Genomic DNA, 13,242 nt, shown 5'->3' on the forward strand with positions numbered 1-13,242 from the left:
GTTGTTTTTTTTGCACCTCCACACGTTAGCAGATATTTTGATTTTTTGTAAGTTTGTAAGCTATTTTTAAACAAGAAAATTTCCATCTAGAGCTGGATTGATTAGATTGCTGTGTATTAGATATGTTTAGGGAATGTTCAGGCCGTACCGAAGTTAAGTTGTGTAATGTTTTTACTACTTTTTGGTTGTAGTCCCACTAACTTGTTGTTTGGTAGAATGTGGCAACCTATTGATTCAGTTCTGCCATCTGCCTTTTAAATTAATATTACTCCGTCCATTTGGGCCAGAAATTATATGGTTTGTATGTACTGTTCTGTGCTTGATTGTTGGGGGGAGGGGTGGAACAAGTAGAAGGGTTCATGGTACTCTGGGGAGAGAATAGACCTTTTCGCCTTTTCATCCGCCATCTTGAATTGTATGCAAAAATACAGGAACAAAAAAGCCGTGGCTGGATTTAGTTGGAAAGTATGCAAACATATGCAAGTTTACACAAAGATTAAAAAGACAACAAAGCATCTTATAAATAAATTTTATAATCATTAGAACATAACAATAAAAGATGAAATTTCTTAATCCAAAAAGAAATATTTACTGAACAACAAAAGCCTTTTAGAAATTTGTTCTTAAAGACATAGCATATACTGTTTTCATACCATTAAAAAATTCCACGAAGACAGAGTACACACATCAACTTTCAAAACACGCAAACTGAAAAAGCAGTAATTATGACGTCACGCAATCAGCGGGTTTAGATCGATGTTTTGATTTGATCGTTTGGCGGTTCTATTCCCAGGAGAATAATTTACCATCAGCCGAATAAGGATTATTTTTGTACTTTTGTGGGTGATTTTTCAGCTTGAGTTTATGTCTAATGTTATGGTTTTTTGAAGTGTTTGTTCTAAGAGATAGGCAAATTTGAGGGTTGGTCTAAAAAGCAGGGTAGCCAATTGGGGTAGCCAATTGGGCTAGGTTATGGGGTACCTAAATATTTTACAGACCAGAATAGAAATACCAAAAATGAATGCATAGAGCCACATTTTACTGACCAGGGAGCATGAATCTGAAGGATACTTAGATTGATCATGTATGATTCCAAAGATAAACAAAGATATAAATTACCACGTGTTATAATGCACAAGGAGTAAGAAATAGAGCTTCATTATAATAGAGCTATTTCAAAAGACTTTTTGTACCTATTATAAGCTGCCATATTTAAAAATTTTGAAAGGAATTAATTGTTTGAAACATCTAAACATGATTTAAATTAAACAATAGATTAAATAAAAAGGATTGTTAAGATATGACAGATTAGAGACATATGGCCCAAAGGCGATTCCAAAGCTATTATCATCAATTACAGCTTCACAGAAATAACAATTAAAAACATAAATAAAATCTAAATCTAAAATATTAAAAACTGTTTTGTATATATTTTTTATTTGGGTCTGTAAATTTTCAAACAAAGCCACGAAGGAAGACAAAATGGCGCCAGGTCTTTTGAGAAGTAACAAAGTTCAGTACCTTTGGAAAAAAAGGCTGTTGTGGCTGAAGTTTGAAAGGAATCTTAAATTTTATTACATGGAATCATTAACAAGATGTTGTAATAGCATTTCCACATGAAAACAGGTTTCAGATTTCAAAAGTTTAGGCAAAAAGAGGTACCCCATAACCTAGCCCAATTGGCTACCCCATTGGCTACCCTGCTTTTTAGACCAACCCCAAATTTGATTATTTCTAGTTTTCAAAAGAAGCAAATTTATTAATCTTTCTTCTACAAGATTACACTTTAATATAATGCCAATTATGCATGTAAGTTTTATATTAGTACTTTCTTTTTGCATATGTTTTGCATACTTTCTAAGGGAATTTCACCACGGCAATTCGCCCACCATAATTTTTGCATACAATTCAATATGGCGGATGGAAAGGCGAAAAGGTCTATTCATAAAATGTAGGGTCAATATAGACCTTTTTTTAAAGAGGCAGCCATGTTGAATAATTATGTACTCCAGCATAAAAACAAAAATACAGCCATGCATAATTTTTAAAATATGCATGATACAGTAATTATGCATGGCTGTATCATTGTTTTTATGCTGGAGTACATAATTATTCAACATGGCTGCCTCATTAAAAAAAGGTCTATTATAAGTGATTTTGGGTGATTTTCCAAAAACCCATTATGAGAATGAAAGACGTTTTGGCGCTTTTCGGGAAAATTTCATAAAAAGATTGGCTCATTATAAAATACTACTGTGAGATCGGGTAACTTGCATCAGTGGAGGCTAACATACATAGCCCTCAAATGAGTGACCTGGCTGGTCATTAAAATACAAAGTTCCAAATTTTAGCGTAGCGCTGCGAGCGGAGCTGCGTAGTTCATTTGTTTTGAAATTTTGCTGCTTTGATTGGTCAGTAATTTGATGGCTATGCAAGTTTCCCTCCACTGATGCAAGTTACTGTACCCGACTTCATGGTATTGGGATGATTGTTTCCAGAAAATTGCAAAGTGACTCGCTCCCCCTAAAATAATTAAGCACAGAAGAGTTTTATCTATTAAAGGAAAGACTCGCAGCGATATTGCATGCTACCATCAACTGCTCTAACTTGGGACGATTGGTCAAAACATCGGACTGGTTGATATCTGGTCTGTATTTTCACTTAGCTGTTAAATCTCTTTGGCAACAAATTTGTTTTGATTATTCCACCAAGTTTATCAATCATACCTCTTTGTTCCTCTTAGAGTGCACAGAGACTCGCGTGTGTTCCACTACGTATTTTTTTCATATTTCGATTTAAAAGCCTACTCGGTGCAAAAGAGAAATCGTATATTTTTTGATATGCTGTTCATTCACTCAAATCAAATGACTTTGGCGGTTCGGTCATTTGATGGCTATGCAAGTTTCCCTCCACTGATGCAAGTTACTCGACTTCACGGTAATTGAAAACTATACTGACTCTACTAACATCTAAACAATCAGGCTAGCTATAAAGCTCTTAAAGAGCATCTAGTAAAATGAAAGCCAGAATATGATTTTTCAATGGGAATCAAAACTATAAAATGCACTCACAAACATCAATTTGTCATATGAAACAAAATCAATAATATGGCACTGTCATCAAATGACAATCGAACAAAGGATTTTTTTGTCAAGAACCTTTATAATAAAAATTCCAACAACTTCTATTAAAATGATCTGCCACATCTAAGTTCTAGCATTTTAAAACAACACGCTCAGTTGATAATTTTGCCAAGTTGATAAAAGTCCCCCTCCAGAACACCTGCAAACTCCTTAAGGGTGAACCAATTTAATCTGCCAATCATTTTCTCAAACAAACAGTTCACAAAGTAATTCTAGCTTTAAGATAGTGCTGCGGATCATCAGTGGATGGTCAAAAAACTTCTCAATGAAAGTATTAAAGTTTGATTAACTGATTCATTAGGCTTCTGGGAATTGAATACCATTCCATTGTCTATGATAAAATTAGATGATTCACCAACGTTCAATGGTGGTTGACAAAATCTGTGCATTTAGATGACATAAGAAAACAAAATTTCTTCATCTTCATCATCCATCTAATCCACTATTTTTTAACAATTGAATTGACTGTACCAGTTTTGATAATTAGAGAGTTAAAGTTTTACAGTTTCGAAAGCTTACAACAACAGATTTAGATTCTCTTTCTGGCAAAAATTAAGCAAGGCTAAAGTTAATGAAATACAAAGAGTTAATGAACATATTGGACAATACATTACAATGCGTTGTGCATAAAGTACCACTGATTGTCGTTAGTCCTTTGTAATACTGGTAATATACAATGGGGACCGTTTTGATAACATTGCTTTCTTAACCACTTTTTATTCAGAGTGTCAAAAATTATGCTTATTGGGGGAATTTCATGCACCTCATTACACAAGTATTATACCGTCCAGTTGTTTTAAAGATCTGATTTAAAGGAATAACCAGCTGTTTTTCATTTTCAAATATGATTTAGACTGACTTATACTGAGGAGAAATCCTGGCTACAATATTTTAGTTATCCTTATGACAAAATATTTCACAGAGTGCAGATGTCTTAAATTTGGAACTTTGGATGTCAATATCTTTGGATAGAATCACTGTTGACAACTTTGACTTCTATTTCTATTTCTATAAATTAATCCAAAGGGTACATATGTACATTTTCCCGGATATACATATTAAAAAAATTTAAATAATAATAATTTAAAAGCACTAATAAAAGCAACATAAATAGAAGAACAAAAAATATTTTCAGAAATTTTGCAAGATGTATTGTGACCAGAAAAGGTTTTAAAATGATTTTATGCTAAAAATAGTATCTAATGTATGTATATATGATAAATAAGTTTATTCAGAAATAAATATGATAAATTAAAAATGATTGAAATTGTTTTTAGTATTAGAGACTTTAACAAAAAAGGATAGAATGTAGGTAAGATTAGAATAGATTAGCTCGAGACTCAAGAACTTGATAATGTAGTGATTTGGAGAGAAAATTATTTATTTGAGATGAACTAATAAATTTCTATGAAAAATATCTAGAGAGCTAGAATTCACAATACTTGCTGGTAGTTTGTCCCATTCGTTGATAATATACTGGTAGAATGAATATGTGTAACGTAGTATGGCGCCTTGTATAGGTTGAAAACGTAAGTTAGTGCATCGTTGTTGGTTGATGGTTTGACTTGGCATGAACTTAAGACCATGGTGGAATCGGTACAGCGTTGATAACCGGTTAATTCGTCGTCTCTTATCCAATGTTTGAAGCTTAAGATTATCAATCATAGCAGTTGGGGATGCTTCATAGCTCCATTGGTTGCATATCCAACGGACTGATTTTCTCTGGACACATTCTAGTTGATATGTTAACGACTGATTACCAACTGGATCCCATACTGTGGAGGCATACTCAACGATTGGACGAATAAAGGTTTTGTAACAGGGTTCGAATTATAGCTTCGCACTTTGCAAAATGCGAAGTGAATTTTAGATTTAGCGACCAAAAAAGATTTCCCAACTCAAAAATGCGAAGTTGAAAAATTATAAGACAACTCACTTATTTTGCTACCCACAAATTTGTTTATCTAATGCTTTATCTACTGGCTACCTCGCAACTTTCTTCATTCGTTTATCTAATGCTTTATCCACTCGCTACTTCGCAACTTTATTCACTCGTTTATCTATTGCTTTAACTACTTATCTACTCGCTACTTCAAAGTTCACTATACTTAATTTCGCATGCGGTGCTCCCTTTTTTACCTCGCTTCGCTCGAAAAATAACGAAGCTCCTTTAATTTATAATTCGAACCCTGTGTAAATTTGCAGCTTTACCTCTTTTGAACATTTTCCAAGGTTACGTTGTAGAGAAGTGTCGGCAGTTTATTGTCAAGAGTTACACCTAAGTATTTTGCAGTTTTAACAAGCTCAAGATTGTACCCATGGATTGAGTAGGTACCTTCAGTTATTTTTCGTTTATTTGTAATTCGTATAACTTTACACTTGTCCGCATTGAACTGCATTGACCAGTCTTGCTCCCACTGAATAAGTCAGTCTAGGTCTTTTTGAAGATCACGTTTGTCTTGTGTAGATTTGACATTTTTGTAGAGCAAGGCATCGTCTACGAATAAGCTTATTTCAGATGAGGTGGTTGCTGCAGAAATATCATTGATACAAACAAAAAAACAATAATGGATCCAAAACTGAACCCTGTGGTACTCCTGAAGTAACACTCCCTTCAGGCGATTCAGACCCTTTAACAAGAACTTTTTGTGATATGTCCCTTAAAAAGTCCTCAATCCAATCAAGTTTATTTCTAATACCATAGAATCTCAACTTCAGCAACAACTTTCGATGACACACTTTATCAAAAGCTTTGCTGAAGTCGAGTAAGACTGCATCTGCTTATATTTTATCATTTAGGGTTGAATTTTCATGCTTTTCATGATAGCTATGCTCCGCTGACAAAGTTTCATTTTTTTTGCCAGAATCCTGTTAATGATGTTCCATGAAAGTTACTTTTTTCAGACTAATTTTAAAGAAAGTGAAAACAAATTCATGGGCAATTTTTCAATAAATTGTCATTTTTAAAGGATTTTTATTACGGTATAAGTTTTTGTAGACTCTAATAAAGCATGATCACACTCGAAGGTGAACATGTCAAAAAAATCCAGAATTGAAGAACAGGTTTAAAAAAGTACATGACATTTTATATAAATAAGTAAGGTGTAATAGTAGTGGAAATAAAGTGTTTGCTTGTTACTTCATAAGGCATATCATACTGTTTTAGAGAAAACTTCAGCTCTAGTCTAATCATGTTGCATAAGGTTGGTAGGATTTCCTAATTCTAACTCATAATTTGCAATTTATTTCTTATACATCTTTACTAAAACTAACGTTGTTTTTAACATGTGATATTATAGAGGTTTTCAAATTAAAAAATTAATGAGAAATCTGAAAAATAGGTGTTGGCTTTGTTTATGGTAGAGTCTCCTTCTAAAGGATTGATTTTGGACTTTTCATTGAATGAGTTATGAAAAGAAATTAAATATTCATTAAATTAAATTCTAAATATAAAACATGTATTCAGTCCAATTTATTGAAACCAGAAATTTCATTTATATACATCAAAAGGCTCCTTTTTTGAATCAGAGATGAAATTTTTTTGATTCGTTTTTACCTTGTTTTACCAAGATATTATGCACATAGGGAGAACTTTGACAAAAAAAGTTGGTTTTATAAAGAGAAGAAACTAGTTCAATGTTTTGGTGCTTTATCGACTGAATTATCATCAATTGTTATCACTTTTTGGCTGAAAGAAATTTTTAACCCCAAGAAGATTTTTTTTAATACTATGTTTTGAATTGTCATATCATTTTTTCGTAAAATATATTGAGAAAATGTGATACTTATTATATGATTATATCTTGCTTTGAACTACTCATGTGTGCTTGGGGATGGAGGATAATATATTCTATCTTAGGGGAAATGAATTTTTTTAGTGATTGACAATTTCCATTGGAGTACGAAATAGTCAATCATAAACATTCTGCACCCAGTAGTTCAAACTCCCTTCTTTTATAAAGCATCGTGTTGAATTTGAGTTTTAGGAGGAGGGCAAATACTTAGTATCTTGAAAGATACACAAGCATTGGGGTTTGGCATTTTTCAATAGAATGAAAAGATACACTGAAGGTATTATCCAGATTACATACCATGTAGTTAATGTTAAAAATTATGTAACATAGACGAGAAAAGCTTTTTGCATTGTATATTCATCACACCAAATTCTCGTGGTATTATTTAAAAGTAATAAATGATGGAATTCAAGGAATTCGGTGCAAGTAAGAAAAAAATTTCTTTTCTCATTATTATATAGTTGTGTTGTGAGCTATATGTGAGTAAGATAATGCTTTGAATTTAGAAACTGAAAGCTTGACAGTGATAACAAAGTGATAACAGAACTTTTTATTCAAGGGGAATTATTTTTTATCTGCTTGCTAACGGTTTGATTCCAATCTTAAATTTTATTTTGCTCCCGTTTGAAAACATTTTTTGCTCTGATCAAACAAAAGATGCAGGCAGAATCGGTTGTACGAAACTTATTTTATTATTTCGTTTTCTAATTGAATAGTAAATGTGGCCAAGCAAGCTCGACTGTCATACACCCACTTCTCACAGACCCAGTAGGGTTTTTTCAGTCTTTTGGGGTAAATATAACGGACAGAAATTCGATGTGAATTAATATTTGCATGCTTTTTACAGCTCTGTGGATGTAAAAAATGAAACGATATTTTGCAGCGAGGATTTGTTTATTTCATTTTTATCAGCGGGACAAAAAATGAAGCTTACTTTTTCATTGGGGATAATATTTTGGCCAATTTTCTATTTTTGGGGGGGGGGGCCGGGTCTGTGAAAAGAGGGTGTTTATTTGTGTATTTTGCTCTATGCCAGAGAGCTCAAGACAAGGCATCAAGTAGGAAAGCATTTGAGTAGCGAACTGAATATATGTCTCTTTAACAATTTATTTTATTTTCATATAGAATGAACTTCAACATGGCAAACGTTAAGAAGTTTTAGTGGAGTGAAAACGTGCTTGTCATTCGTGAAACGTGGCCACCCCGCATGTGGGAAACAGATTTCCCCTATGGGAACAGATTTCCCCTATGATTTGCTTTTCTTTCATTAAAAATTCTCAAATCTTTGTTATTATCATATTATGATTTTCAATTTATGGTACCTTTGTTTGTAATGGAAGGGGCAGGTGAAAATGAGAGAAGAATGAAGAATAATTTAAAGAGTTTCTTAACTTCCTTGTTTAATTCTTCGTTCTCTTACGGGATTCTTTATGTAAGAAAATTTAACGTACACTGTTTCAAAAAATGTGTTTTTTTCTGAAAACTATGCACTATAAAACTATATAAAATTCCTCAGTTTAGATGAGGACCCTCGTTTGAAGTGAAGTCTTAGCTTACGTATATATGAAAGGTACAATGAACCCTAAAAGTTAAATTTGTCATTTTTTTTTCAAGTATATTTCTTATTCCTGTAGGTTTTCTAAAATGTGCTTTTTCTTTTATTTCTTATGAATTTTTCATGACTTTTCCCTTAATGATTCGTATATTGAAGACATTTTTCTCATTTTCTTTTTCCTCATAATATTTTATGATTAAAATGTAAAACTGGTAGATTTTAGCTCCAACTGGCTCTTCAATAATAACATTTCAGTAAAGAAACCCTGAAACGAGTATTGTGATCAGATATAACTTTTTAGGAGGAAAGCTCTTTTTGACTCGATTACCTTTTTCTGTATAATTATAGTTCGAAAGTATATGGTGAGATAACGGCAACATCAAAAACTTTAAACAAATTTTAAACAGAATCTATTCCACAGAATCTATTCCACGGTTTGTTTATTTAGTAAATAACGTCATTTCATGTGACAGACAGAGTACTCTAATACTAATTTAGCAAAAAGCCAGTTGGATTGTAATAAAACGCTGGAAAGGGTATTTTTGTTTGTAAATTGTGATTTTAGTGTCGTGATTACTGTAAAGTTCAGCAGATTCATGATATAAATAATATGGAAACTGAAGTATAAGCAAAAATGCTTGATGATGCTTATTTTGATTATGCTTACCATAAAATTGTTTGAAATTCTGCTCTTTTCCTCGTGATTTTCCATTTTGCACAAACATCAAAATGTAATTTTACTTTTAATTACTTTATAACTATTATTTGATAAGATTATCAGCGTGATGCAGAGATAAGCATTTTTATACCAATGAATATAGAAAAGACTCTTATAATTTACATTCACGGTCTAACTGTGGAATGTAGTGGGGGTCTTAGATTGAAATTTTGCCCATTGGTGTTACTATAAAAGGTTTGTATCTGACTCTGATGTTTGTGATCATATGAAATGTGATCATTACCTAGTTTCCTTTAGTTTCTTTACTACTTGGGCAAAAAGGGATACGGGGATTTGCTGCTGGTCAGGGTACCTTTTTTCACCTCCATGACTCCCAGATAGGGTCGCAAAAACACAAAAATAGAAAAATCAGTCCCTCGTTGGGTACTTTTTTGGGAGAATTTGGAATTTCAGGTCACTTTAAAAAAAAAAACTAGTCCCACGTAGGATCAATTTTTCGTAATTCAGCGGCACACCCCGTCGCTCGGCAAGGGTAGTACCCCCTCCCCGGGCTTTACTATTATTGTCCCTCTCCGTCTTTATTTCCTTACTATATTACTCCGTTTCCTCTTGAACCTTGAATCAGCCTCGTAATTGAAATACTATGCAATGAGTGCTACTATGCATAAAGTTTATAATAATAATTGTTGATACAGAACATATAGAAACCCATAAAGAGAAACTTTTTAGAGAGTGAACCTACTACATGACCAAAGTAGATTCAAAAACAACGGAGATGTCTACCGAAGCTGTCAATGTCAAGGACTATCAGAATATCGACTACAATGATGATAATCGTGGCGGTAAGAAAAAAAACCTCTAAAAATGTTCTAAAGGTAGCCAGACACCGGAGTCATTTAACTCATTGATCAATTTTTTATATTATAGGGGTTGAGCCGACCTCCTGAGATACGTCACTGTATACTGGCTGTGACGAGTACTGAATAGCTCGTTCGTCTTTTTGTAAAATTATACTCTTTTAGCAAGGCATAAAAAGCTCTGAAAAAATTGAAATAAACGCCAATGGCTCAAATTATGAAATTCTAGAAGTCTTTCGCTTTCACACTTCTTTTCTTTGTTTAGATACTGGTCTTGGATTATGTGGCTGGGTGTTGACCATTTTCTCCCTTCTCATGTTCATTTGTACATTCCCTCTCTCACTTTTTTTCACACTCAAGGTAAGTCACTTTCTCTATATGAAATTCTGAAATATTTGGTCATTCAAAGGAAACTGTTGGCTACAATTTCATATACTTATTTACTCTTTCCTCGGAGAATTTTATTACCGAGTGGAGTACAATATGGTGTCATCGTCACAAACTAGATGGGGGTTCCCGGTTTGAATTCCCGCACTTTCTCATGCCCTTTCACTTTCAGCCGGCTGGCCGTGGGGCTTTGTATATCTTTAACATGAAGCTAACAAGTTTCCTATGAATAAAGAGACAAGTTGTCATTAACTTGGGAGAAAAATAATATGTGGATTCAATTAGACAGGCACGATTGAATCGGCAAAAGATTTTAAGCGATATCTTAGCCATTTTAGTTTTTTTTGAAAGAATCTTGGAATACTAGTAATACCAACTCCATTGTTCTTATGATTGTTAGAAATCTTTATCTTCGTCCTTTTTTTTACATACAAAATGCAATATGTTTGTGTATTTTGGTATTTCTTCATGTGTATTTTTCATAGATTGTTCAAGAATACGAGCGAGCTGTAATCTTCAGAGTGGGTCGTCTCGTCAAAGGAGGAGCTCGTGGACCTGGTATTTTTTTCATTCTACCATGCATTGATAACTACCTTAAAGTCGATTTACGTGTTGTCTCATTTGATGTCCCTCCACAAGAAATTTTAACCAGAGACAGTGTCACCATTACTGTAGATGCCGTCGCTTATTTCAGAATCTCAAATCCTATCTCGTCTGTCTGTAATATCGAGGATGCTCAAAGATCCACAAAACTGTTAGCTGCAACTACTCTGAGAAACGAGTTGGGTACGAAAAATCTCAGTGAAGTTCTTTTGGAGAGGGATACAATAAGCCATTCAATCCAACAAATTTTGGATGCAGCTACAGATCCATGGGGAGTGAAAGTTGAACGTGTTGAGATTAAAGATGTCCGCCTTCCACAAATGTTACAAAGAGCTATGGCTGCTGAAGCTGAAGCCTCCAGAGAAGCCAAAGCTAAGGTATCAAAAATATATATAGATATATTACATATTGGTATTAAACTTTACAGACTCCTAGTTAGTTTTGAGGACCATAGCTACAAGAAGCAAGGAGGTTGTAAATGTAAAGCCCTTTCCGGATGATAACCAAAGCCAAAGCAACATTTTACTTCTCAAGATTTCAAAAAACTCTTTGTGTCTCTTGTTTATGCTTTTTTAACTTTCAATAATAAACATATCGATTATTACTGTATATATAGAAAGATTTTTTAAGAATAACTTTTTCTTGAGATATCTGATACCTCGATTTGCTGATTCTTCTTCCTTCTATTACGAGGGAAACTAGCTAGACGCAGAAGCTTTACTACATAGGAGACAGTATAACTCTCACGTTTATCGCTTCGTAGTACACTCTGTGCACATAATCTGTTTGATAAAAAAATTCCCGTACGGTAACCTATGCGATAAAGTATGATTTATAAATAGCAAAACTGCCCTTTTTCCCCCAGCACTCCATCGCAGTGGTCGGTTTGAAAAATCCCAAATGAGAAAAGACAATGATAACAGACCCTCTACGGCAATGAATTTTGATATTAGCCGTAGATACTGGGTCCTGTGTACAGACGGCAGTATAACTTGAACCTCAGCTCGAACAATCTGCGTTCACCGTGACTCTATTTCTACTACCTTATCGGGGAAATTTTCGTCGGGGAAAATTTTCGTCGGGAAAAAATATTCGTCACTTGCTGGTAGTTGGTAAACGCATTAAGGCCGGGGAAAATTTTCGTCTGGGAAAAATATTCGTCACTTGGCCAATATTTCGTCATTTTTCCCCGACGAAGTTTTCCCCGATAAGGTATTCTATCACTACTCTTTCTTTCTTAGGTGATTGCTGCTGAAGGAGAGATGAATGCTGCTCGTGCTTTGAAAGAAGCTTCTGACGTCATTTCCGAATCACCACAAGCTTTACAACTCCGTTATTTGCAAACCTTACAAACCATTTCAGCTGAAAAGAATTCCACCATCATTTTCCCGTTACCCATTGACATGTTATCGAAAGCACTTAGCAAATGAGAAGTGTACGAAGTGTTGTAGGCGCTCCTGGAAAAGACATGCAATTTAATTGTGATGTAGGGGTGAGAGTCATTGAGTTTCACTAGCATGGAAGTTTGTTACCTTGTATGAAAATTCACAACGCATGCGCGCAAGTGATTTTATGCATCGGAGTTCCTCTTATTTTTAAAACCAAAACCTTCTTTTTTTGTGTATTTCCTAGTTTCATATTCAGGAATTAATTTAAAGCTTTTCTTTTAAAAAAAGTGAAGAAGGAATTTCTTCGGATATGAATTTTGATTTTCTTTTCGATTATTAACATCTTTTTTTTCATTTATATCTTATTCAATGAAAAAATTAATTTACGTCCCGTTGAGAGATTTCAAGGTTATGAATTCAATATCGAATATTTTTTCATCGGGACAAGTATGCATGGGAAACATTTGCTTAAATTAACAGTTTTTTTAACTCGTGAAATATTATTTTGGTCACTTTAAATTTTGGTTGTCTTTTATTTTTGTAAATATCATTTGGTACTGTTTAGTAGTAACTTTCGTTGCTTCATCATGCACTCGGGAAGATTGTTTTTTTCCTGGCTAATCGATGAAAATAACATTAGAATCTTTAGTGATTTTTTACTCGCTTTCCCTATTCCCTTACAGTTTTTTATAGTAATTTATTAATTGATATTACTGAAAAATTTATTACTAATCATTTTGTTTTGTTACTTTGTAGCTAAAAATTATACATAAATTGATCACACTTATTGTACGATAAATAAATTTAATTAGGATACCGTTGTGTGTTCTCTATGA

At 33.5% G+C, this 13,242-nt stretch overlaps 1 protein-coding gene across 2 annotated transcripts; it reads left to right on the forward strand.

Moving 5' to 3' along the window:
- On the forward strand, positions 1 to 13,242 carry LOC136797865 (stomatin-like). 2 transcript variants are annotated; one of them, XM_067054448.1, is made up of 4 exons: positions 1 to 55; positions 10,294 to 10,388; positions 10,901 to 11,395; positions 12,260 to 13,242. In XM_067054448.1, the coding sequence occupies exons 2-4, from the start codon at positions 10,344 to 10,346 to the stop codon at positions 12,446 to 12,448; spliced, it is 729 nt and encodes a 242-aa protein (XP_066910549.1). In that variant the 5' UTR covers positions 1 to 55; positions 10,294 to 10,343; the 3' UTR covers positions 12,449 to 13,242. The 2 variants fall into 2 exon arrangements, with proteins under 2 accessions (XP_066910549.1, XP_066910548.1); XM_067054447.1 differs by lacking the exon at positions 1 to 55 and adding an exon at positions 9,836 to 10,013.

Source organism: Clytia hemisphaerica, unplaced genomic scaffold (genome assembly GCF_902728285.1).
Source record: "Clytia hemisphaerica strain Z4C2 unplaced genomic scaffold, Clytia hemisphaerica genome assembly, whole genome shotgun sequence".
In the NCBI taxonomy this organism is placed as follows: domain Eukaryota; kingdom Metazoa; phylum Cnidaria; class Hydrozoa; order Leptothecata; family Clytiidae; genus Clytia; species Clytia hemisphaerica.

Coding starts and splice junctions, on each gene's coding strand:
- LOC136797865 (XM_067054447.1), top strand. CDS start 9,917: ATGACCAAAGTAGATTCAAAAACAACGGAGATGTCTACCGAAGCTGTC. Junction 10,014..10,293: donor CAATGATGATAATCGTGGCG/GTAAGAAAAAAA, acceptor TTCTTTGTTTAG/ATACTGGTCTTGGATTATGT. Junction 11,396..12,259: donor CCAGAGAAGCCAAAGCTAAG/GTATCAAAAATA, acceptor TTTCTTTCTTAG/GTGATTGCTGCTGAAGGAGA.